Below are 27393 nucleotides of genomic sequence, written 5' to 3' on the forward strand. Positions count from 1 at the left end.
TTCACCTGAATGTGGACCATGCTGTGATGCTTGACTGACAGTGGTTGAGCACTAAGTCCTGTGTTCGGGGAAAGGATGTCTTTTTCCTTCACATGGCCAGACTGTGGGTTTCAGTCTTGCCAGGAAAAGAATTCTTACAGCATTGAGGAGGTCAGCTGCTCCTGTGGGGCAAATGCCTGTATGAGCCTATTTTCCCCCACAACCAAGCTGACCAGTTGCTGTGTGGCCTTTTTCATGTCTCAGAGCCCAAACCAATATAGGAGCTCTCAGAGCTCCTTCTTACAGGAATGGCTTCCTCAGACATGATGCTGAGCTATACAAACATGTAGCTTTGGGGTTACTCCATGTTGGTGTCTGCCTACAATATGCTTTACAGAAATATCCATGGCTATGTTTGCACTGCCCCAACCACAGTGAAGAATAGCTTTGAATACTTAAACTAGCTGCCGTAAGTACTGGTATTGCTGCCTCTCAGTGGAAGGGAGCTTGTGGAGAGCTGAAGAAAGCATCCAAGAAGAAAAGTGAATTCTGTTTGAGCTAAACCCTCTGAGGTCCCAGCTGCCTGTGCTTGTCCTCAGACTTCACATCATGAGCGGTGTCCCCAGGCTTTTCATCGGGCATGGTGGTGATGACATGAGGTGTTATTCTGGCAGATACAAACTGGACTGAACCCAAAAATAGAATTTATCATAGTTGCAGCTAATTGAAGGTGCCTGATGTTGCTGATTTTGCCTGGAAGAAAATCAAGAACTTTAGAGGTGGAAAGGTCCTCCACTACACATGGTACACATGGTACTCTGTCTCAGTCACTCACAGCTTCTCTTCCAACATTTCTAAGGGTGAAAGTGCATTTTTCAGATCAGTACTTTCTCAGTTGTTCAGTCTTCCCTTATATAGACTGCACATGTTTAACAGTATTTCTAGAATACATGTAAGACTTTTTCTCCTGCCTCAGCTTCCCATCTCAATGTGGCTCAGAGGACACACTGGACATGAGGAACTGGTAGAATTATATTTGTAGACATCTGTCTCCAGAAAAAATTCACTCCAGAAAATATAGCACTACAGATCTTCCCATGTGCTTTTGTAGCAATAATTGGAATATTTATACAATTTGGGGATAGGATGGGGAAAGGGAGGGGAGATCCCCAGCATAACAACCAAGTTCTTAGCAGGTGGTAATTGGTGGGGTTGTAGAGAATTGCCTAATTTTCATTGAACTGTTTGATTTAGACCAATAAAAGGTGAATCAAGTCAATGGCTGTGCAATATGTGGGCTGGTCACTTAACCCACCACCAGCATGGACACACCACAGAAAGGCAGACACCTTTGTTCTGCAGCACCCAAGCTTTGGTTTTGAGGTTTCTGTCTAGGTTCTGGTTCAGACCAGCTTGGGTACCTGCCTAAAAGGATTGTGGCAGTATATGAGGGTATGGCTAATATCACTTTATCTTAACATCATTTTGCTTATGTTTTTACATAATTCTTTTTTTTTTTCATGCCATGTTTAGCATTCTGCTAGGTCAGATGAAGTCAGAGGTCAGGGGTGCGCTTGATTTAATACAACTGGATGGTTTCCCTGGTTTTTGTCCCTTCCTTTTGGTGTCCTGTCATTTGAATTTTTATGGTTTTGCCTTTATTTCTAGAGACAACTTTTCTGGGTATCATTTTCTCTGCTGTGTTGGTCCTTTATCCTGGTACAGATTGCATTTGTTCATCTAAAATGCCTGTCCTGCACAATTTCCATCATTTTTACAATCTTACATTTTGTCATTTTCTGCTTGAGTTTGGTTGGAGTTTGTTATGTTTTGACAGTGGTTTGTCATACAGCTGTGAATAACCTCTTTGGTTAGCTTTTAAAACTTTCTTCTTTGCAGTTGTTGAACAAAGTTAACTGAACTACTCTTTCTCCAAACTGAATGATTAGCAGAGACAGTCGTGTGAGTAGCTGTATACAGGCAAACACTTTGTTCTGGCTTTATTTGCATTCAGAGTGTAGAATTTTTATGCAAAGACAAATACTCTCTTTTCTACATTTTCATCATGGGAGTGATGGTTTTGATTTATAAGACATGGAAGTTTTAGAGTTAAAACTGGAGCTTCCTAATCTGAGGTATATCTTTTTGTCTGTGGAGCAAGAATATGGGTAACCCACCCATTTCTCACCTCCAGCCTAAAAAAATTAGACTGTATGCTTCCTGATAAATCTGCCTGCCATGACAAATTCTGAATTTTTTTATGTCATGTAAGGGTCTGGTCTGCTCTGTACTATTAGAAATCTAATTCAGTTATTTAAACAATAAATTGTGCGGGCTCTGAGTTTTCATTTTAGGATCAAGTAGCAGGCTCCCTAAGTTATTAGTGTTGTCAATGGATACAGAGAAAAAAAATTAAAGCTTGAAGCTGGTACAGAACTGTGCAGGGCTGGTGCTCTGCTATTTGTGCTTCAGCTTGAGACACTGGTTATGAGACCTGCAGGAAAGGAGAGGAGAGTTGAAGTTGACTGCGAGCCAGCAATGTGCCACTGCAGCAAGGAAACCAACAGCTTCCTGGGCTGATAGGCAGAGTTTGAGGGAGGGGGTGGAGGTGATCTTTCCCTCAGCACTGGAGAGACAGATCTGGTGTAGGACATTCAGTTTGGACTCACCATTTAGAAGCAAGACATGGATATACTGGAGTGAGTCCAGAAACGAGACGTGAATATGATTAAGGGCTTGGAGGATTTGCAAACTGAGAAGTGGCTGAGAGAGTTGAGACTCTGCAGCCTGGAGAAGCCCATAATGTGTGTAAATATATGATGGAGGCAGAGAAAATAATATAGAATCAGGCTTTTCAGTATTGTGGAGTGTAATGCAAGAGGCAGTAAACACAAAGTGCAGCACACAAAACTCCATTTAAACACAACAAAACCTGTTTTCTTTCAAAGGTGGTCAAACACTTGCACAAGTTACCCAGAGAGGTTGTGAAGGCTTCATCTTTGGAGGCACTCAAAGCCCAATTGGACACAGCCCTAGACAAGCCTCTGCAGATGCTCCTTCTCTGAGTGGAGGGTGGGATGATTTCCAGAGGTGCTCTCCAAGTCCAGGTGCTATCCTGTGAAAGGGATCTTGGACTCTGCTGCTTGCTCTCTACATTCCCTGGTCTAGATTCTCTTAGCTTGAGGCTGAAATACTCAAGATGTGATAAATGAATTTTGTACTGAGCAGTTCTTTAAAGACTGGTGTTCAGCTTCCAGTGTAATAAGAAAAGGTTTGGGAGGATATTTTGTTGTAGGGTGGCCTACAACAAACCTTAATTAAAAATTACTTTCATGCAGTTTAGCTTTGTGCTGAGACATACAGGGGATTTTATAGTTCTTTTCTTAATGTTTTTACCAAAATGAATTATAGTGAAATATTGTCTCCAGAGGAATGAAGGATTTAAGACTGAGTTGCAGATTATATGTCAATTGAGAATAAGGGTCATAAGGTGCAGGGAATAAAGCTGAGGTCTCATTGTCATAGTTTCTGTTACTTGCTCTTGACTCAAGTGTGTTTTAGAGGATTGAAGTGCTGGTTACACACTTTCAAGAAAAGGAAATACACTGTCAAGTGAATCAAATTTTACACACAAATCCTCACCAGGGTAAAATGTTGTTAGAAAATACTGGAGAAAAGGCACAGTCACATCTAACACAATGATTGAATTACACGGGCTAGAAGGAATTGGAAAGAAAAAAATCTATACATTTGCAACTTTATAAGCTTTAATATTTTGGGTTATAGCCTTTAACTGTAGGCAATGTTGTTGATATAAATAAATAAGATACTGCAGATAGGTACCATGGAAGTGAAAGTGAAATGGATCTAAACAAAACCATTGGGTTCTGCTTCTGTGGGAAGGATTCAATTCACTCAGTAACAATACTGAATCCATGTTACACTTCCCACTTTGTAATCTTGACAAAAAATTGAGAACAAAGGCAAATTGGTTTGAAACATTAGTTTTCCACAATATCCAGAAAGTGCTGTGTAGATAATTAAAAATAAAAACGTATTTTTAAATACGTGGGAAGAATATATATGTAATATGCTACTTTTACTCCTCAAAATGTGTGCTTTTGAAATATGGAGGTACTATTTCTACTCTCTTCCAAATTTCAGGGTGTTTAAAATTTATAATGTGTGTAGATTATGCAGATGTTTTTGGAATGTAGCATATTACTAGTATAATACTATTAAAAGTACACTAATGTACTCTAATATAGTGTTATCCTTATTACTATTGTATAGATTTTACATCATACTTTTACTTAATATTTAATTAGTATAAATGATCAGAAATTTCTGTTAGTGGAAATTAGTCATACATTCTAATTTTTATTCTAAAAGCAATCTACATAATAGAAGCCCAATCTTACACACTAGATAGGGATTAAAAAAGGACAGGTCTGTGTGTGCCAGATTCTGCCTTGGATACATGTGGGTGGTTTAATCAACATGGCCCACATGTCTCTGAGACAGAATTTGGACTTATTAGACTGCCTTTTCATGCCTTCTGTGCCACACTATCAAATCTGACAGTAGCTTTTCCTAGGAATTGACAGATTTGTGTTGTTTGGATCTGAATCCACTCAGCAGATAAGGTGTTACAGAGGTGGAGGAGCAGTCCCATGAGCATCCTGCCTTGCAGCTCTTCTAGAGCTGGAGATTTGCTGTTGCCCAGCTTCAGAGTGGGATTCCTCCCTGCACATCCCAGATGGACTGTGTCTGGGAGAGAACACTGATGTGCTCTTTCACTGGGACACTTTTGAGCAAATTGAAGTGTAGGCAGAGCAACAGCAGTGCCACCACTATGGAACTCCATGAAGTTCCGCTCTGTGTGTACTGGTGTGTTTACTTCAGTTACAGAAACACATGTAAATGAACATGCCAAGCCCTGGCCCATGCAGATGTTAGTTGGCTGTGCCCACAGATGTCATTTAACAATTAACAGAAAGCTCATGCTCTCTTTTGCAGTGCCCAGAAAGGTTCATTTGCAATCAATGGGCTGTTGTCTCCTGGCTTCCCTAGTCCCGGCATCTGGCTGAGGAGAGTTAGTTACATCTCCATTTAATTACTGAGATCCAACTGTGATAATCTCTCAAGCAAGAGACTCTCATAGTCTGCCTAGAGCTTTATGGGACAGCTCAGCATTTTGCCAAAAAAAACCCCACAGCCCCAACCAGCAGAGTTCCTCAAGCCCATCTATAGCATGTTGATGAGATAATCAGCTGCAGACTGCACCAGAGCTTCCAGAGCTCTTTTGAGCTATAGGCAGAGGGTGTTTTTTTCATTCTGTTGCTGATTCTGTGGAACTTCTAAGGGCTTTTTATCTTTTATATTTTTTGGGTTTATTTGTTTCTGTTTTATTACTTATTTTATAACCTAGCTTTAATTAAAGACAGAGGACTTGACAGGACTCAAGCTGCAAAAACCAGCCTGAAAGCAATAAAACCAATATTTTTATTTTACTGATTAACACTTCCATTGTTCTTTGCTACACCAACTTGGCAGTTATTTTACATGGTATATATGCTAAATCCAAATGTCTGATCCTGAGAGCTTCTACTGTAAATGCAACACATGAGCAGTGCAGTGAGCAGGGAGGGTTTGCTATCAAGCCCTGCTTCTGCAAAGAGGCCATGAACCTTCATTTTGTAGAGGGGGCACTGAGATTTTGACAGCCTATATCTGGCACACAAAGGGAGGAAATGTTCTACTATTCCTGTCCCACAAATAATACCAGTTTCCTGTGAACTAGAAAAAACATGTTTACTTTCTAATTTACTCAGATCTTCCTTGGGGAAAAAGAAAAAACCCAACCATTCAACAGTACCATCACCACCACATTGTGTGGTGGAACCAAAATTATATTGTAAACTATTTTTTCAGCTGGCTTTCTACCCATAGCTCATCTGAGGCTTGGAAAAACCCTGAACTGCACAAGTTATGGATAATCCCATCTGGAGATCATTGGACTTTTTGGCTCAGTTTGGGATAGAATAATAATTCTAGAGTTAAACATATTCCTAACAGAACTAAGTGTTTTGTGCTCAGGCAAACATCTTTAAAAGGGAAAATAAGCTAAAGAAACAGGGCGAGAGAGGGACATCCTAATCATCATTGTTGCATGGTCAGGCCACAAAGCAGGAGTGTGACCTCAGTGCATCCCTCCTTGAGAGGCAGGCCTTGGGCTGTTTAATATGTCAGGTGGTTTCGTTCTATTCTTTGGAACTCCCCATGGGTGATACTTGAGGAATTATATATAATATAACTGTTACTGACCTATAAAGCTTCTTGCCTATGTTCGTAGATTGAATTAATTGATTTCTGGACCACTCATATTTGGGGGGTGGGGAGGGGAGCGTGTCACAAATCTATCTTACTTCAATTTAAGATTACTTTTTTGTCTCTGATTCATGGAAAAGTTACATGGAATCACATTTAGCCAAGCTGTCACACTACAACATAAGCTAATGTTACATGATGCCACTGGATGACAGAATTCTTTACTTGTGCAAAATATTCATTTCTGATATACCTTTCTTATAGATATTTTCAAATAAAAAACTATTTCTTGTTGCTACATCCAGCTGATCTTTGTCACTTTGCTTTTATATCTGGCCAACTGCTAGCAAAATCAAGAAAAGATTAAGTGGCAGTGACCATTTGTCATAAGAAATCCTCCTTCAGCTAGGGAGGAATGCTGCCCAGGACAAAATGATGATGTAAAGCAGCATTCCAGTGATCTGGAATTAATGCCTGAATGCTGAGGAGCAGGTGATTTTTCCTTCTAGTATATTCAGTACCTTGCAATGTGGGGTGTCACATTTCACACTATTAAATGGTCTTTTCTGGGTAATGGGACATAAAAGTCTGTTATTATTTGTATAGATGAAGGTATTTTTTCCATGTTACGAAAATATTGCAAGTTTGTTTTTTAATGTTTAAAAATCTGTAGGCTTTGGAGTAGGGTTGCTCACCTTTGTGGTAGGTGTATCCCTTTGTCCTCTTTGTGGAAATCTGACTGAATTTCACAGATTTCTACATATTTGGGGAAAAATAAAGGTATTCAGGTTCTCAGGTATTCAGTGCAGGCTTTGCAAGAGTTTGGGAGCTACAATTTCCAAGGTTTCCCTTCCCAGGAACATAGCTCAGTGGGGCATCCACATGCCAACTACATGGAGTAACTTGATATTTTGCAGGTCAGGGCTATGTGGAATCATGGTCATTGGTCATTTCCATTACAAAACCCACAGGGCAGGCTCAGCCAGGTGCATGCAACAGCAGGAAACACTTTCTCCTACACTGCTGCCAGATGTGCCTGGGATCCAGGTGGCCTAAGAAGGAAGAAACTTGACCTGAGTGTAGAGGAAAGGAAAGGGAAGAGGAGGGGGAGAAAAAGGAGGGTAAAAATCAGGACCAGATGCCATTGATATGATAGAGAAGAGAGAAGTAGGAACTGGGAGATGAAAGGAGAAGATAGAAGATGACTGAGTAAGGGGGAGTTGGGAGTCAATGAGAGAAATACAGGGAGTGAGGACATGTTTGGCTGGCTGAGGGTACACAGAGGAAAGAGGTCCTTTTGACTGGTCTCTTGCTGATGAGAAGCTGAAGGAAGCAAGGGAAGATGGGATTAATTTGGAGAAAGAATCTGCTGTTACAAGGAGACACAGTGGAAAAAGTGCAGAGAGAGAATGTGGTGGGGGTAACCCACAAAGTCAAGATCCAGAAGGAGAGCTTAGGCTGCTAAGGCAGGGAGGCTGGGAAAGGCAGCTGTGGAAGCCTGGCTGGGTAGGAAGGGCACTGAAAAGTGTGTGTGAAGTTGGCATTTTGGGCAGTGTGGAGGAAAATGAGGAAACTGAGACTAAATAACTAGGCCTTCTTAATTAAGAAGAATGGAAAAAAATCATGAAGATTTAAGGTAGGTTATTGAGTTTCCTTGAGACAAAGAAAAAGAAGCATCATTTCAGGAGAGGAAGAAGACAAGGAGATACTGGGAGTTGAACAGTGAGCTTGGAAGATAAGCAACCAACCATAAGCTGAGAAAACAGAGGACTGGATCATGTGGGTGGGTGAGGAAAAAGACTGGAGAAAGAATGAAGCCCTGACATTGAGAAAGGAAATTACAAAAACTTCTCCATACACAAACTGCTTCTGCAAATTCTCAGCTCAGAGCTCCTTTAGCTAAGATCTATATGCTAGCTCTGAAGGCTCCATATGATGCTCCTTTAGGGAAGAGTGGTGTGAGAGGGAGGAGCCCTACAAAACCATGCACAGACACACATTCTTCAACATGTATTCTGTGGAGTAAAAGCCAAGCTCTAAAATATTAAGGAATTCCAATAAAGCTTCATTCAGCTATTGGATGTGCTATAGACTATACTTTCCATTATTGCTGTGACTGGCACTGGGGATTTGCAAACCCAAGGCCAGGCTAGCACAGCTTGCTCTGTGCTCTGCAAGAGATGAGTTCATTTCACTGGCATAAGGGTGCCTGGACCACATCCTGAAGTGGCCACAATTATCCAGTTGTTCTATAGCTCTGCCTTCACATTGTTTGGGGTCCTCCCAGAAAGTATTCTGCTATCTCTAGCAGAAGATACATGGTATTGCTGAAATCTTGTTGACATGTACAGCAGCAGGCAGAGGTTGAGTGTGTGTATCCACATGTGAGCACATTCATCTACTGCAAGTAGGGAGAGAAAAGCACCATTGCCATGTTCCCATTCTTTTTCTCAGGAAAGCATTGTATGTATGCATGCAGCAGGGCAGGCAGTGCACACCCATATGTGCTTGCATGCTCATCTACACAATTATGTCTTGGAAGAGAAAAATTCAAGGAATAGTCCTTTACACTAAAAAGTGCACAAAGTTTGGGATGATCTCTAGACCTCATAAGAGTTATTCCACAGCCTTTTTTTTTTTTCTTGGATATTCCATCTCCTGCACAAAAACCATTGCTAGCAGCTGTAGAGTTTCATGTTTATCCTAGAAATGAAATTATCATTTTAAGCCATTGAGTGCTTCGGGAAGAGAACCAAAGCCTTGAACATGCTTCAGTCTTTGGTGGTAAAGCTGACCAGAGGTCTGCTCATCAACACAGGTTTCCTTTACTGTTTCTTCTGGAGCTGAATATTTAGCTATAAACAATCACCCTGGATATTTGCATCAGTTATTTTCAGTTCTGCAGACTGACAGGGTCTGCACGTGAGTCTGTCATGGAAAATAAGGTTCCATGGAGCACATCCTTGTCTGCACCTCTATTCATCTTCATCCTTTTGGTCTCCCACTTTGTTCTCAACAGTAGCATATCCCTGTGGCAAGCATAGATAACACTTACCAGGAAATAACTTTTATTAAAAATGCTTACTATTAATAAGAATAAATTATTTAATGTATTTCTAGCCTTGTTTAATATGTTACAGCTGTAAATACAGGGCAAAAAGCAACACCACATGACCACGCTACTTTGGGAACAGTCTATAAACTGCAGTTTAATAGTTTTAAGATATTTATGCAGTGCAAAAGTCACATGAATAGAGGTTTATCACAATCAGTAGGAATGCTGGATTTTCATATCACCCATTTGCTGCTTAAGATGATTAGCAGGAAATTTAATTTGCACTAATTAGCCTTAGGGGAGCAAGAAATTAACTTGATGGGTAAATTTCACTTTTTACTGTATACCACACCAACATGAAGAAATTTGAGTTAAACCATGAATTAAATCCTATGCTAATATGTTGGACTTCAGTTTTTCTAAATTAAATTAAAAAACTGTAAAAATTATTATATGTGTGGTTACTGGGTGGGGTTTTTTAGGATCTACAGTTGTACAACAGTCTTTCAAAATATCCACTGAATTGTCAGCCACTTCAAGAGAGTGTGGTATATTTTTGTACATTAAACTACATTGATATGTGATATTACAGCAAAATCTTTTACAAGTCCTAATTTTCTCTATTTGCATATTTTCATTACACAATATGCATTATGACTGCCTATTCAATATTTCACATTGCAGTGCACAGAACAAAAACAGTATTCACAGAACTACTGTGAATATTCCCTATTTTTTAATTTGCAACACCCATTTGCAAATGCATTTGTAGGTTCAGGAGCCTTTGTTCATATGCTGGCAAAATTTCTATGAAAATAGTTTTTTTAGAAATCACGCTCAAAAGTATACAGCAAATGAGGGAGGCATGAGACACCACATAGTCCTAATAGAAAAATTAGAATTAGGAACTAATAAACTCTAATCTCGCCTGTGGATGGTGACTTTTCTACCTCATTCTTCCAAGAGACCATTTAGATTGCTTGGTTTTTCCCTGTAAAATGAAGGCAATTTTTATGTATCCACCACTCAAAATTACTGTGGATTGATTAATGCTTGCAAAGCAATGAGTCATTTGGTATGGAAGTATCCATCTATTATAAACTGAAATGTTCTCTTATACCAGGCTTGTGGTTACATTCAAATTTATCTGTAAAGGAGGAGATGGAAAGCATCAGTTGCATATGAGATAATTGCCTTTGATGTCAGTGCTGCTGCTAGTTTGTGCATCTGAAGCACCCTGGGAATCTCACTCTCACTACTACATTTTTGTAATTAGACCTTGCAAAACTTACCTAAAACTACTAGTGAAGTGAGAGATGCGACTTCAGTGAGTTTTGCCTGACTAAATAATTCTGAATTGGGTACCTTCTGTCCATAGTTTGGGGTTTAAGGGTGCATGTAAGGGAGTCCAGGTGTCTGCTCAGACTTTTGAGCCTATGACAGAAACACTGGTCTAAAGAGAGATCTCAGATAGATCTGTGGGTTGTCATATACGTATAACATTCTAGTTTTCCATTCCCAGGTCCTCCTTTGACCCCCAATACTCTGATTTCTCAGTAGCAGCCCTCCTGTTGAATCAAGAGTGCATGTGCATGTGTGTGTGTGCACATGTATGGGTGGGTATATAGAAATATACTCGTGCCCACACACAAAAACCCATATATGTGTACACAACCCCCTTATATAAAAGTGCTTTACTTTTTTGGGTGTAGAAGTATATTTCTGTCAACACTCACCACTTGTATTTATACTTATGGGTAATATTCAGCTTTGAATTGACATCATGTGGGGTTTTGTGTAATAATTACTTTGGGACAAAAAAAAACCTTGCAGATGGTTTTAAGAGTGACTCTAACTTGCCATCAGTGTAAAAAGATTAAATATGATGAGCCCACTCCCTCTGAATAGAGTCAGCCATTTTCATTGATTTCAGTGGGAGCAGGCACAACTTTGTCTATACAAAAGGGAGAGAACAAGTATTATATTCATTAAATGAAAGTTTGATTTCATTGTACTTAAAATTATTCGTGTGCTGTTAGCAAATGGTTTGAGATTTTATAACCTAGAGCATTTGCTGAATTCTGCTTTGTATTTTCCTCACAGCAATTGGAAGAACCCTCATTCCTCGTTATTTTAGCACTGTCTTTGAAGGAGGTGTAACAGACCTGTATTACATTCTCAAGCACTCAAAAGAGTCATACCACAACTCATCCATCACAGTGGACTGTGATCAATGCACCATGGTCACTCAGCATGGAAAACCCATGTTTACCAAGGTAACAGGGAAGACTCAATAAAGCATGTTGTTGGTTTTTGGTTTTCTTTTTCTTTTTCAGTGTGTATAAGGGTGAAGAATATTGGCTGTTGAATTTTTCTGGTAGACTGAGATTATTTCTAATACTTAAAACCCTTGGAGCCATTTAATTACTGTTTTCTATATTCATTATGTGACTGGAAGATTCTGTGGGTATCTCCTGTAATTCTCCCAGTAAGATTGCAAGAGAAGCACGTAATGCCAGGTTGCCAGAACTATCAGTTTTATGTGAATTAAATTCAGCCTGCCCATCTCCTTTTCTCTGGGTTTGATTTTAAGCAACAATGAGATTTCACATTGCTGGTACCTATCATTTGGGATGGCATGCATTACATTTGATACTTACCTAGTACAAGGACTATAAATCTCTAGGAAAATACTGATTTAATACAGTAGGATGCCAGTCCAAAAGGCTATGAAGTCAATGGAAGGAGTCAATTGAAACACACTCTGGATAAAACAGTTAGTGAATATTCAATATTTGTAATTGATAGTGAATTATCTGCACATCCAGTCCTGTAATTAAAATGGGTGCCATATATGTGTATAAAAAAGCAGTACCAAAAGGATGAAGAATAAAACTTAAACCAAAATTTTTCTTATATTAAAAAGAATCAGTAAACTTGTTTCGAAGTGAATACATTTTAATACATTAACAGTAAATAATGATAACAGGAAATACTGATTTTCCATCTTGTACCTGTTCATCTTTAACTTTTTCATAAAGAAAAAAACAAAGGGAGAAGTGGCAGCAGGATAAGGTAGCTAATCTGTGTTGCCCTTGAATTGCAGGACCTTGGAGGTTTTAATTTTAACTCCCTGGCTATTGACAGCATCATGACCAGGGTTACAGGGCTTATGCTGTTTAGCATGTATGGGAGTCCCATCCCTGTGCAGGTCCTGCTCTGCCATCTGCCCTCGGTGGGGCTCAGAGGGAGGAGAAGCTGCTGGTGTGTGGTGCACTGGTGAGCCAGGATGTGTGAGACCATCCAGCCTCTGTGGCTTACACAGACACAGATGGACAAAGAGACCAGATTGGCACCTCTTTGCTACCTCACTGCTCATCAGGAGCTGTGAGTCCTGGCCAGGTGCAGGAGATGTGCCAAAGTTACACAGTAGCTACTTCATTGCTGAGCCCCCTACAGTGATTTCTGTGTCCTTCCCCTTTGTGTCAGCTTTAATGGAATAGCAAATAAAGGGAGTAGGTGTGGGGGTTTTTAAGCAGTAAATACATAATGCTTTTCTCAGTTCAATTAGATTATTTTACTTATCATGGTAGCACATGACAGTGTTGTTATTTTGGAAAGGAGCTTAGCAGTATGGACTGGGCTGGGTGCCCCCTCCTGTGAGGGGGCTGCAGGTGCCTCCCGTGGCACTGTCCTGTTGGGTGCAGTGGGTCTCTGTCTGCTGCAGCCCTGGCAGTGCACAGCTTGCCTCAGCCTTCACTTTCCTCTGGCAGATTCCAATATAAACCTGTGTCCTGCTAGAAGAGTTCAGGTGGGGATTTTATTTGGATTTTAGGAAAAAAAATTAGGAAGTTTAATGCCTGCATGTTTAAAATACAACTTTTTAGTAAGAGCAAATCTGAAATAAAACACAGTAGTTGCTGGAATAGGGGAGAAGAAATAATACTCCCTCAGAAATAAGTTAAAGCTGAATGTTGTCTCAGCTGTGCTTATTTAACTTCTAGCAGAGATACCGAGGGCACAGATCTTGTGCCCAAAGGTAAATTCTTACTCTCACAGCATTGGTGATGGAACAAAGCAGACATCCCATAATATGCACCACTGCAATGGGCTGTGTAGCCCCTTGGATTGTATCTGAATCTGACCCTCTGAAACTATCCTGGGGGGAGGAGTTAATGCAAAAATACAAGCTGTTTCAGTTTCACAAGCAAATTCTAATACAACAGACTAAACCACTTCTCATTATGTATTGAATCAAGAATCCACAGAATCAAGAATCAAATGTATTTTATTCATTTCAACATTTTGCTAGTTAGAGCAACTCACTGCATACAGCAGTATTGGATGAATATATAAAATGGCATTTCCAATTCTTTTGAAACAAATATGGCCAGAACATGCCTAGCAGTAAGAATATGAATAGTCCAGCTTGTCTTTAGAGGCTAAAAGGTCCTTGTAAAATGTCACACACTTAAAAATTGTTTTATCAAGATATAAATAAATAGTATAAAGAATTTATAATAGTTCAATGGCATAAATAAAACGTTGTAAAATACTGAAGCCAAGACCACTATGTTTTTTTTACCTGGGAGATGCTCCACTTTTTTCTTCAGACAGATGAAAGTTTTAAAAGTCCTCCTAAGTCCCTGTTTTCACTGTGTTTACTCCAACTCTGGCACTCCCACTTTATGTGTAGGCAAATTGCTTTTCTGCAGTGATCAATGATTATGTTTCCCAGTGGAGTGGTAGGGATGGGCATTGCCCTCCCCACTAAAGCAGTGAGTGCCCCATGTGCTCACTACTCACCTCCTTCTCCCAGGAATGCAGCCATCAGCTGGATTTTATTGGTGAAGCCCTTAAAATCAGTGAATCTAATCTCTACTAATATTATCAGGCATTGCCCAGATTTGTATAAGCTTTAGGTTTCTTTTAAAGCAACGACTCATGTTTGAGAAATGGTAGTTAATAAAGGGGGAACACTTCTAAAGATGCCAAATGTTGGGAGAATGAGATTGTGAGCAAGAAGGCACAGGACCGAAGCTGGTTTTCATAGGCACAAGCAGTTGAAATTCCTACAATTAATAAGTGCAGTGAAGGGGTTAAAAAGCTATTGGTTAGTTTGAGAAATGTTCTTTTTTAGTTTTTTCCTGGCCTAGTCTAGAGCAACCACGTGATACACTGAATGCCTGCCAGCCTCTTTCTTGTTGATCCTCCGGAGACCATCTGTGCTGGGGGCATTGATTAGAGTGTGTCTGCTGGGATTACATCTTTTCTGTTGCCATGCCAACTAATCAGCTGATTTTGGTTACCACAGAAACAAAATGTCAGAGCTCACAGTACGGTAACATGAATTCAGCACAACAGAAAATGTTTTCTTAATTGGAGACCCTTTTGATTTTTTGGATTCTATGTAAAAGGCAGCTTTCAGGAAAAAAATAGCCCTTTTAAAACAAGAACTGTGCCAATTTTATTGATTAAAAGCAATGTGTGAAATTCTACTTTACATAAGGAAATTAAATTCCTTTATAAGATATATAAATTTTTACCACTGTAATATGGAGAATGTGTTTTTCTATTAAAATTTGTTAATGCCAGCGCCTAAAATCTGCTAAGAGCTTTGGTGGTGTGAGCTTAACAAAAGAAACATTTGAGAAGCCACTGGTATTATTATGAAAAAAATGGTTTTAAACCTGAAATATTTTCACATTAACTGATCAGTAACGAGGATCTTTGGCCTCAACACAGCACCATTAATGCAAAATATTTTCCTTCTATGAATCCTTATGTCTGTGCATGTGTATTGTGTAATTTCTCATCACAGTGCAGGTGATGTGAAAATGAAAGGTGAAATATAAGGTGCATTAAGTATCTCAAGGCATCACTAGGGTGTGTTGAAAAGGGCAGATGAGAACCTGTTGCAAGATTCTCCTTCACAGGTCTACAGGAATTTGTCTATATAGTATGCCTGTTAAAATTACCTGTGTGTTTTGGCAGAAACAGTAAGGACATTAAGTGAACTGTTAACCAGAAAAGCTACACACTGACCAAGTGAGAGCTGGCCAAGTCTGAGTTGGAGCTTTTAAAAAGGTTCAACAGACTCAGCTGAATCTGGGATGGTTATTTTTCAATCAAGTACTAGCTGTATTAAAATTAAGGTTGCAGAAACCCTCTCTTTTGAAAGCCATACACCCTGTTTCCACAATATCTCTGTACCCTGCACTTGCAAGTTTACTAGGAACAGGGATTGTAAGACCAAATCTACAATTTAAAAAAAATCAACATTGGTAATTCAAATCAGACATAAATTTCAATACTCCACAGTGTCCTCACTCAACATACCATGCTGGGCTTGTACTTTTCACCTTAAAGAAGACCATAACCATGTACCTTTTCCACAAAAAATAGTGGAGAGTAGTTTAAAAGTGCCCAGTAATTTATTTTATTTTTCATTTATAGGTAGTACCCACTTGCTGCATTTATTCCTCCTATATTTTCTGTCCTTTCTTAGACAAGATTCTTCACAAAGCTGTGTGAGCCACTTTCTGTGGAAGTAACTCTATTGTCTGGCTCTCCTCTGCTCCCCTCACTCTCAAAGCTGTGAGCAATGCAGCTCATAGGGCCCCATGGCAGGCACCCACCTGACTTTCCTTGGAAGGGGGCAGTAATAAAATTAGATAAGAGGAAAAGAAAAAAAACCATCTCCCCCCACCAAAAAAAAAAAAAAATCACCACAAAATACAAACTCAACAGAAGAAAATGCTTGGAAAAGAAAAAAAATATTATGAAAATTGCTATGAAAATGGTGGGAAAAAATTTTGGCCACAGGCATTCAGGGCACTGCCTACTCCAACTGGACATGAGAGAAAGGTTTATATGCCAAGCTATAGTAAGTCTAAAACAGGTTGGGAATGAGTGGTTCAGCAACATGCCATCAAGTGCACTCAGTTGCACCACAGTCACCTCCACTGCGAGGTTCAGTCATTAATTAGCAGTAGCAAACCATGAGGAAAAGAGAATTGATGCAATAAATAAGATTTAGCACACAATATTCTATGTTTGTAAAATGCTATAAAATCTATAACATTATAAGTTACTGTCTCTGAGGTAAGGCCTATGAAGTAATTTTCCCACATTCATTTTTTCTCCCCAAGAGGATGAAAAACAATTAATCTAGCAGAGATGAACAATAGAATACTGCTCTGATATTTCTGAATGTTGTTTAATCGATGATACAATACCAATGAAAACAAAATTCCTGGGAATTTATTTCATGCATTTTATGTATTCTAGGTATGCACAGAAGGACGTCTTATCTTGGAGTTTACTTTTGATGACCTTATGAGAATAAAAACATGGCACTTTACTATTAGACAATACAGAGAATTAGTCCCACGCAGCATTCTAGCCATGCATGTAAGTAATCCTTTATTCACTTGACCTAATGCAAAGAGATGAGATTAGGTTTGTGAAGAACTCCGGAAAATTTCACACCCAAGGCAATTAACTATAAATATTTTGGTTTGCCTGCAACTGCATCTATTCACAAGTTCTTTCTCCCTTGTTTTTCAGTGCTCTGTTATTGCCACTGTTGCTATGTTTTCATTCTATTTTAGCACGTAATTTTCTTTTTAATCCCACTTGGTAGGCTGTATGATTTGGGTCCAAAATCTCTTCTTATTGACCTGAACTACCAGAAAATTCAGACCAAAGTCTGAATTTTCATTGTTGTACCAATGATAAGTTTGAAATTAAGCAAACTGATGTTACCCTTGCCTAGACAGAAGGTAAGAAATTGCCTTATATTTACTTAGAAACCTTTAGAATTTTAATGCAGACCTTCTTTTTGTTTCACATTTCACGACTTTCTTTTGTTATTGAATGAAAACACACACAATGAAACATTTAAGTATTAAATATTCCACAAGTTAAAGTCAAAATATAATAAGATAAATTGTAGAGAAACAAAGAACATACTTTTATTGACACTTCCATTTCTTCACCATAGACCCACTCCTACTAGTACTGCACTGATATACAAAATCAATTGCAGGACTATAGTTTTATAAAGGGTAAGAACACAGACACAAAGATTTTCCTATATTTTGACATCAAGTTACTTAGATATCCCCAGATAAAAATGTATTAATAGTGAGGAATTATATACAGCTTAAACTGGACCTTTTTCAAAGTGCTATTACAAGCCTGAAGAAACCACCTTTGAAAACCCACCCACCGTTCTGTCCCAGGATTATCTGCTCTTTTAGGGAACTGATCAACTGAGCTCTTCAACAGTATCCCATTAAGGGACAATGAGGATGGCCATGATTGACATTATGCATTTAGGGGGCTGCTAAATTCAGAGTGGAAGCAGGTTAGACAGCAACCATCAGGTATTAATTTTAGTAATGAGATTGATCTCATTTTAAAGAGGAGGCTGGTCTCACAGGTAAAGCTCCAGGCTAGGGTCAGGGAAGGACTATACTTGCATTTTTCCCATTTAATTCTGGGTAAATAACTTAGATCAGAAGGGTTCTCCAGACTGTGCCTAATGTCACATATTTGATGAGGTCTTTCTGCTGTAGTTTCTTACCCACAAAAAGAAAATATGTTCTTTATTCCTGCCTTTTTCTGTCTAGTCTCCTGTGACCCACGGCCAACAAATAGAAGCTCAAGGTGTACTGCAAACCTTCAGGAAGCTCTTTGGACCTCTTAGGTCTACCTTTTGAATGGGTGGTCAGGGATCAAAGGAACATATTGGAAAACAGTCTTTAGGCTGCTCCAATATCATAATGCTTTAAATTTTCCTTTGCATATGGAACTCTAGCTTATTACATAAATTTAGCATCAGTGTGTAATTTTTCCATAGCAGTGGCACTGCTTTTCAGGGAACCCTCCCTGCATTCCACTAAGCACATAGAAAAAATACCCCAATGAAGAGCAAAGTGAAAATTCTTTTTTCCTTTGTTGTTTAGGCACAAGACCCTCAGGTGCTGGAGCAGCTGTCCAAAAACATCACTCGAATGGGTCTGACAAACTTCACCCTCAACTACCTCAGGGTAAGCATACCATAGCTGTATTTTGTAAGCATTTTTTAAAAGGTACTGTTGGCTTTGAGTCAATAAAATGACAGCAGAGCCTGTGTAAGATCAGGTAAGAAATTGACCTAACCCTTAATGAAAGTGGAGGAAAAACAAAGACACTGCAGTAGAGATGTAGCTGATAACAATGAGCTATTAAAAAGGCTAAGAATTTTATAATTCACTCCAAGCCTTGTGTGAGTAGCCCCTCTTTTTAACAGTCTTTCTTCTCAGTTTTGAGTAATGCCCTTACTTTGTTGTAAGCAAGGAATTTCCAGTATTTTTACTCTCTGTTTCACTGTGCCTGAGAAAATGGCAGCTAATTCTTATTAAAAACTGCCTGTCTTCTCAAGATTTTCAACCTTGCCACCTCTCCCAGGCAGAGGCAGGGCTGAGGGAAGGTTCAGCTCCAGCCCTGTTTGCAGCAGCCCCTCAAAGCAGTCCTCACTTCACATGCCTCTGGGAGCCTGAGCTTCCTCCTTAGCCTTGCCCTGAATCGAGTGTGGTTTTTGCGATTAAATAATGCATTTGTTCCCATTGCTTTTTGACCCTTAAAGTGCACTCAAAGTTTAGATGTTTATTTTTATTTTTGAAGGTGTTCCCTGGTGTGGGCTTACAATACATACACAGGAATACAGATTTGTAGAGTTCATAATTCAAGCTTAAAATTCAGATTTTTTTTCTAGATGTGCCATCAGTAGATAAAATGAGGCAAATTGCACAATGATACACCAAGCTAACTGGGTCAGGACTATCTGGTTTTATTCTTTTTAATTTTATGAGTAATTATTCAAGGCACTTTTTTAAGATAACACAAACACTAGCAAATGCAGCTATTTTCAGCCTAATGTAGAGCTGTACCTAAGTGTGCAATTTAGTCATGCTTCATTCAGTTCTGTGAACCTTGTACTGCCTTCCCTATGGATGGATGGAGTCCTGTCCCCAGAGTGTTTTGAACTCCAGGGAGACAGTGTGCAGAACCGAAATGCTGGTGAGATGTCTCTCACTGTGTCCCTACAGGTTATTGATAGCCTGTAGTTGTACTAACTCTCCCAACAGCATAAGCCATTGCTGATTGTTGCTTATGTGGTATTAATGTAAAAAATTACTGTTCAAATTACAGCCTGAGTAGTGCAGGACAGGTCTGGTCTTTTGTAAATGAAAGAAGAATATGGCGTAAAACCTCCGAGGAATAATGCATTGCGTTAGGGTTTTTCCGTGTGTAAATGTAAGATTAACATGTCCACTTAATGCACATTGTATTCCCGTGGTTGGTTTGGTTTGTGATTTGGTACAGAGAGAAGCTCTTGTGCTCTGGCAACCCTATAGCCACGCTGTCAGTGTTTTGTGGTGGGGCATCCTAGAGCATGTCCTAGAGAAAATCCCGCTGGGGATTCCTCCTCAGCCAGGGCACGTTTTGCATGACATGTCATGCATTACATGCTTGTGGCACACTGGGCAGAAAGTGGCTGACTTAGGTAGGGGATTTCCGTGGTTTCTTTGCAAGCTGAGCAGTGGCACCAGGCATTGACCACCTCTGGGGTGTTTGCTCTCCTGGGTGTGACGGGACCTGGTGTCACACACCTGGGCTGGCCCCCAGCAGCCTCCGCGAGGCTCCCCGGGCCAGGCAGGATCCGCAGCATCGCCTCTGTCACTGACCCCTTCTGCTCCTCCCTGGTGGAGTCTGCGACTGCTCCATGTGACAATGCAAAGGACAAAGGCAGGGCTCCGGTTAGGAGGCAGCTGCCAGCAGGTACCCATGCTGCTCCCTCTGTTAGCATCAAAAAATAAAAAAAAGCAAGAAAGGAAGAGGGAGAGGAGGAAAAAAAAACTCAGAAAAAGAAAACTGGGATCAAGATAAGCACTAGGGAGATGAGCAGTGAAGTGGGAGGGGATGAAAAGATAAAGTCTTACTTTTTTTCTTTTTCCAGACTAGTTTTGTTAGCTTAACAGACTACATTAGGTCTCTGGGTGCAAAGCTTCCTCTGGCTCCTGCTGTGGTGATTCCAAGAGGAAATCTTTTTTTCTCAAGCCAATCTTTACATGTCTCTTTTTCTTGTGGTGAGGGATTGATCATTCTGCTCTTTTTTCCAGATGTTTGGTTCATCATGGCAGCGTGTAGTACATGGTGTATTTCCATTTTGATTTGCTTCTTTTCCAGTTACTTTCCTCTGTTAATTTTAACATGAAAATATTTTCTGAGCCCATGCACTAAAAATCATGTACTAAAGTAATGTGGTAAATGTACTTAGATTTAAGGTGTTCTGTTCTGTGGGTTTTTAAGTCAGCATTTTATGATATTTTATTCAGTCTTTCCAGTGTTTAGTAATTAATACTGTTGCATGATTTTGAATAAGGATCAGAATCTAAGCATAAAAATTATTTTCTTTTTTTTCTGCTGCACACAGCAAAGGCTTGTGATACTCATAAGCAAAAACTTCAGTGATGGGCGGAATTAATCATTTTTATTCTCCAGCGTGCACACAGCAGCAAGCTGTGCTGCAGTTTCTTTAAAGGCAGAATTTAAACCTGGATTTCAGATGGTTGTGATATAAAGGCATAGCCTGTGTTTTTTGGGCTCTAGATATCCCAGAATGCTAAATCATTGCTAGTTGGGATAATTGCAGTTGCTGGCATGTAAACCTCCATTCCTGAGTGCCACATGCTTGTAGAGCCACAGCTTTGGATGTGTGCCCTGGTTTGTCTTCATTCATTGCAAGTAAAGCTGTCCAGCATAGAAGAACATTGATTTTTTAAATCATATATAATACAAATGTAAAATATATCTTCTTGGAACCTGGAAATGAAATGTTTTGTCCTATGTCAATTGCCAAATGGGCTTTCTCTCTGTTTTCTCTGGCTCTGTATAAAACCATAGGCTTACTTTCTTTCTAGTTACGAGTTTGTTTTGTTCCAGCATAATTGATTACCTCATCAATGGGGTCAGTGTACTTTGCTGTAGCTGCTGACTAGAAGCTGAATAGGCTGTCTCAGAAATAATAAGCAAAACCTTGTAGGTTTTAAATTAATATCAAGCTTTTTAAAATGTAATTTCTTATCAAGTCATCAAGAAGAAGATATTACAAACTATCAGATAATAAGGCCAAGACCTAGTCTTAGTATGAGTCCAGGAACAAACAGGAATCCTGTACAGAATCTGGAGGTGAAGATAACATTGAGAAGAACAGTTTCTACCAAGCTACAATAATTAAGTCCCCGCAGTATCTTATTTTTTTTTCTAATTTTTTAGTTGCTGAGCTATTTTATCTATATCTTCAATGCATAATGGATTTGAATGTACTCTAAAAACAATAGCTCTATACTTGCAGCATTATTGAAAATTCGGAACTCAGCTATTTCTTCCTGCCATCTATAAAATTATTCATTCTCCTAAAATTCCTGACATTATTAAAAAGTCATCCCCTACTGTCAGTTAAGGAGGACTACCTGGTCTGAGCCTTGAAAGATAATTGTACCTTGCCCAGCTCGTTTTCAAATTTTGCCTCTGCTTTCTTGCACTGGCTGGCTGGAGTGATTTCTTAGAGCTCTTCCCCAGATGTATCTGTTGCATTCTCCCCACACTGTGGTCTGCTCTGGTTGTCAATTTATTGATGTTAATGGAGCTAAATCTGCACCTGCCCCTTGCAAAGTCAGAGTTGGCATGGCAGAGCGCTCCTGCTCTGCATCAGGAGAGGTTCCTAAGCAGGGGAATGCACACTCCCATTGCCCCTTACATCCTGTATGGCTCCATTAACCAGGGCTTGCTTGTCTGAGCTACAAATTATCCAATTTGTTTGTTCTCTATATAAGACAATAACGAGATGTTCTATTGCTATACAGAGGACAATATTTTCTAAGTCCTCTCTTTCACTAATTTAGTTCCTCGCTAGAAATTTTTGGATTTCTTCTGCTGGGAGGATAATGTAAATTCTTTAATGGGACACAATTTTCTAAAGGCACTACTTACACTGTAATCAAAAGCTGTTTGTATGTATACCCAGTGTGTACACCAAATTTTCTTTTCCACATGCAAAATAGACACACATGCAACATTTTTCCTTAATGTGCAGGGAAATTTGATTTTCTAAATATGGTTTCAAGCACAGGAAAGATAAGAGCTGAAATAATTTTGGAGCTGTTTTGCTCCTAATCCATAACAGTTTGTGGCAGCTATCTGGCCAATATTTTATGGCTGTTGGTGTATCTTCAGTGAAGAAGGAGAAAATTTACATGCATACATGTTCAGGATGCAAAGTCAGGTGCTCGGGGGAAAAGAAATGCTATACCTATAGTCACATGTGCAATCTGAACTCATTTCCCTTTGTGAGTTATGTTATGTCATCATCAAATAGCATCATCAGGCAGTGCAGGCAGTGCATGGGCTAACCAGCCCTCACTCAATAGCATGTGCTCCAGTTCTGCTCATTTTCTTGTAGGGTCTTCCCCAGTATCATTCTGCTGCCCAGGGAAGTGGTGGGGTCACGATTCCTGGAGGTACTTTAAAGACCTGTGGAGGTGGCACTTAGGGACATGGCTTAGTGGTGGCCTTGCAGAGCTGGGTTAGTGGCTGGACTCAATGGTCTTAGGAAGTGTTTCCCAACCTAAACTACTCTCTGATTTCATCTCAGCTGCAAACCTTAAGGGCTGCATGGCTTCTACCAGCTAAGCAGGCATTGTCTGCATTCCAGTGTGCACATGCACATGTGGTATTAGGGCACATGGATGAGCACTGGGAAGTCTGAGGGAACAACTAAAAGGAAGTGCCCTTTCTGAGGAAGCAAGGGCCTGATTTTGCATAACACTTAAGATTTCATCTTGCCCCATATACTAACGACAAAACCATTGCTATTGGATGCAGTCTGTTGTCTGAGGCTGGCTATGTATTTTAAAAAGTAGATGGTGTTTCTGGAAACAGACTAGTGAAAATTCTTTTTCCATGACTGAGGATGACAGTGAAGCTTGGGAACAAGGGCAGTTTGGTAAAGCAGCACTGGGTAACTCCAAGGCCTATCCTTTCTTGTTCCGCAGTCCCCTGCTTCTGCCATGTTTCCATGTCTTCAATAGCTGCCAGTGAAGCCCTGCACAAAGGAGCTTCATTTGTTTGTGCTGTGCACTGAATGGGGGGTGCTGGCGAGACAGAGGATGTGTTCAGGTGCTGTACCCTACTGGATGTGAATGAGAAGTTCTATCAAGGGCTCTCAAGCACTCCAAAGAGGGGGCTTAGATAATTTAATTCTCTTGGTGACTTTCATATGAAAGCTGCCAAAATTTTAAAGAATCCTCTGTGCAGTAGATGGTGAAAGCAGACTACAATATTTTGTAGTCTTAATTCCTGTAAAAAATGGAATTTTTCAATCTAAACCAATCAATCTTGGGGTAGCTCCACAGGAAAATACAGCCAAACCCAGAGGATTCTCACAGAAGGATTCAGATTACTGTAGCTGGCTATCCATAATCTATCTGTGCCAACTATAATTAGCTGATTCTGCCAAGGTTTTCTGGTAATGTAATTTCTTAGCATTCATTTTAGTAATGATCACAGTGGTTTCTGTTCCTCTCTTTTTATGCATGTTACTTTCAGAATAATAAATGAGAAGAAATGTATTTGCTCATACAGTCAAATGTTAGCTTTTCACTTTTAATAAAGACAGAACATCACAGAATCCATATATCAGGAGTTAATTCATCATAAGCATGAGATATCAGAGAGAATAGGGATGGGAGAGTTGTAGAAGATGGGGCAGGTAGAGAATTAAGCACCAACTTAGAATTTTCTAAGGCAAAAATGGAATCTGAAGAAATCACTGGATAGGGCATGGATTGGAAAGATTATATTCATATTGTTAGAGGTAATACTGGTGTGCTTTTCATCCCTTGATTTCTAAGCATTTTACTAAAACAAATGGGAAAATTGCAGCACATGAGAAACAAAAAAAGATGGAGCAAACCCAATAGCATTTTAAAAAGTCAGATGACAGTTTTAAACCAGACTGGAGAGTACAGTAAGCTGGTGCAGCAGTGTCCTCTTCTGCTCCTAATGACTTAGAAACAGATTTTAGTGTCTGTGAGTATCAGAAATTTCAGAAGTCAGTGAAAAGTGGGCAATGGGAACAAAGAACAAGAGACATCAGACAGGAGAATACAAATTGGGATTTCAGCAGAAATGGCAGATTCTATCAGTGTTCTGGAGATGGTAATGGCAAGTTTTCACACAAAGAGCACTAACAGGCTCATGAGTATCAGTTAAGGAGAAAGATGTGTGTGTATGAGCGCAAGCCAGTTACTGTGCTCTCTGGACATACAGACCATATGACCTTTGAAATAAAATTAAGGTCTGGGCTAATGAAAGCATGATAATCAGCAATGTGAGTCCTTGAAGCATCCATGAGTAAGAAATCAGAATGAAGTTAGGTTGGAGCAGTTTAAAATTAAAAATGTCAGAAGGGTAAAAGGGAGAAAAAGAAAGACAAAGACAAAGCACTAGTCATATAAAAACAAGCTACAAGATTTGAACTAATAATGTTATTTCAGAGAAGAAAAAAGATGAAAAAAATTCCAAGAACACAGCCACAGGCTCTCTTTTTAGAAGACCAATTTGGACTAGTATGCAGTACAGTCATAAATAATAATAACTATTAATTAAGTTTAGGAATGAGACCCGCAGAGGTACAATTTGTATGAAGACCTGAAAATGCCCAAACCAGCTTCGTGTTCGAAGCAATGAAAACAGCAAAAAATTTTAATTAGTTGTTTAATATTGAATATCCATCAGTATTTGGTATGAATTGGTATGCAGGGAGGAGTGAGTGCTCCAAAGCAGTCAAGAAATAGGCTTTAATGCAAAGCCGGTGGTTCAAACATTTGTTTTAGAACTTAAAATATTTATTGTGGAAAGCTTATGGCAACCCTAAGGTCTGATACTCATCTGGAAAGGGAATCCTGTAGCCTACCCACTCATGTTTTTAATCGTCAGGAAGATAATTTCATGAGTCTGTCTGTTGTGATATGACAAGCAACTAGCTCATATAACCTTGTAAAGTAGTTTTCTATAGTTACTGGTTAGCCTGCTTATCCCTTCCCTTCCCTTCCCCTGCCACTCTTTGCATGGGTAAAACAGCATTACTGTTTACCCATCTCTGCTGGAGAGATCTTTTATGCATCTCAAGCTAAACTGTTCAATAGAAGGTTTTCCTTGGGCTATTGAGTTTGATCCTACTTCTAGGAAGTTTCTGAAAAGCCTTTGCCTTTCTTGTGTGATGCCCTCCCTGATCCTTGTGTTTATGGAGGATACCTACCCACTTTGTCACTTTATTCTGTCTATATACTTCCATTTTATAATGTCTACTTTAATCTTTCTCTGTAATCTCGCCATTTTATAATCACAACAGAACCCCCAAACACCAAAATCTGACTCTAAGCAGTAAAATACTTTAGAGACTATTAGTCTGGGCTAGAGACTGGCACACAGAAAGCTAAATTTGTCTTGTGATCACCTCCCATGTACAGGTGCAAGCACTGTTGGAGTCAGGTCAGGTGACTGATCTGATGAAAGAGCTAATCTAATCCTTTTCACCTAAATTATGACCATCCTTAATAGCTCCCCAAGTACTACTTGGGCTGGGCAGAGAACAGAGAAGCAGTATGGATTCATATCAGCTGGCTTCTGTCAAAGCTGGACCTCATCTTCAAATTTGCCCACACTGATAGAAGACAAGAAAGAGCTCAGGAATCCTACAGATTAAGTAGGATAAAGCTGTAAATTTCTCTTTTATTCTTCTGGATCTGGAACACTGTACTGATTGTTTCTCATGTATTATATTGTTTCACAGTTTTAAATGTGTTCCTTTCATTAAAGTGACCACTGACTTTCAACCATAGATTTTAGAACAGACACTTGCTCAAAACAGATTACCAAAATTTACAAAACTTGAATTGAAAACAAAATAAGCATAAAGAGAAAAGGTTGATTCTTTGCACTACTTCTGAATGAAAAGAAAATTCTATCTGTATACACACATGTATCTATATAAATGGAGCACCCATTTCTGAAGGTATGCTGTGAACCATACTCATACTATTCACTACCTTTGCAATTAATTGTCACTATTCTCCTACTGGAAACCTTCAGTAAAATTTTTCCTTGCTGTATGCACACAAGTATGAATATTAGTGTCTGTCATAAATGCATAGATCTGTGCATTCTTTTTGATTTCTAACCATACCTTTTGTTGATATTAAAGGGAATATCAACAGGTGTATCAAATTCCTAAATGGAAGTCCATGATTTTGTGTTTACCCTGCTTCAGGTAGACCCATGGGGTGTAATGTGGAGAATTTATAGGCAGCACTAATGAGAAAAAGTGCTGAACCAAACCTGTACTGATGCCCACAGAAGGCTTGTGAGCACAGGGGGCCAGAGGACATCGAGACTTGACACAAGAACTGTATCATTTCTAGTGCTGTGTTCTGCATGGCCAGAAAACTGTGCTGTGGTAAATATTCCTCCCTACTCTGAATTGCTTCCTCAGCCTTGTGCCTTGTTACCTTTTCTACTTGGTGTTGCTGCCTCACGATTATTCGCAAGGAAGTTTGTTAATCAAGGATCCAGTTCAACATCCATTAGAGTCAATGGTTACATCTCCTTTGATCCAAATGTCATCTCATAGTTTTTCATTTGTTTGGAGGTATTTTATGCACATAAAATCCAATTTATTGAAATTAATTTCTCTATTCCTTTAGGCAGTTTTAGCCATGAAAATGTCACGCTTTGTGAACAGCCACAACAAATGGTTATTGTTATTGCTTTTTTGTTTTTCTTTTCTTTTCAAATTTTGTGACAAAAAAAAAATTAGCTTGATTAACTGCAGATTATAGTTCTGAGGTGAGCCCAAAGGAACAAATATCAACTTGGGGATCTGATTTGAAGAAAGACTTTAAGCATATAAAAGAATG

General features: G+C 39.4%; 1 protein-coding gene across 11 annotated transcripts in view; it reads left to right on the forward strand.

Moving 5' to 3' along the window:
- Positions 1-27393, forward strand: part of LDB2 (LIM domain binding 2) — a 212149-nt gene that overhangs the window by 147960 nt on the left and 36796 nt on the right. For all 11 annotated transcript variants that reach the window (XM_059845115.1, XM_059845118.1, XM_059845114.1 and 8 more), the window contains 3 exons: positions 11468-11640; positions 16655-16777; positions 18337-18420. In XM_059845115.1, coding sequence (XP_059701098.1) covers positions 11468-11640; positions 16655-16777; positions 18337-18420 — 380 coding nt within the window. The remainder of the gene's footprint in view (positions 1-11467; positions 11641-16654; positions 16778-18336; positions 18421-27393) is intronic.

The sequence above is a fragment of the Haemorhous mexicanus genome, chromosome 4 (genome assembly GCF_027477595.1).
Source record: "Haemorhous mexicanus isolate bHaeMex1 chromosome 4, bHaeMex1.pri, whole genome shotgun sequence".
Taxonomy (NCBI): domain Eukaryota; kingdom Metazoa; phylum Chordata; class Aves; order Passeriformes; family Fringillidae; genus Haemorhous; species Haemorhous mexicanus.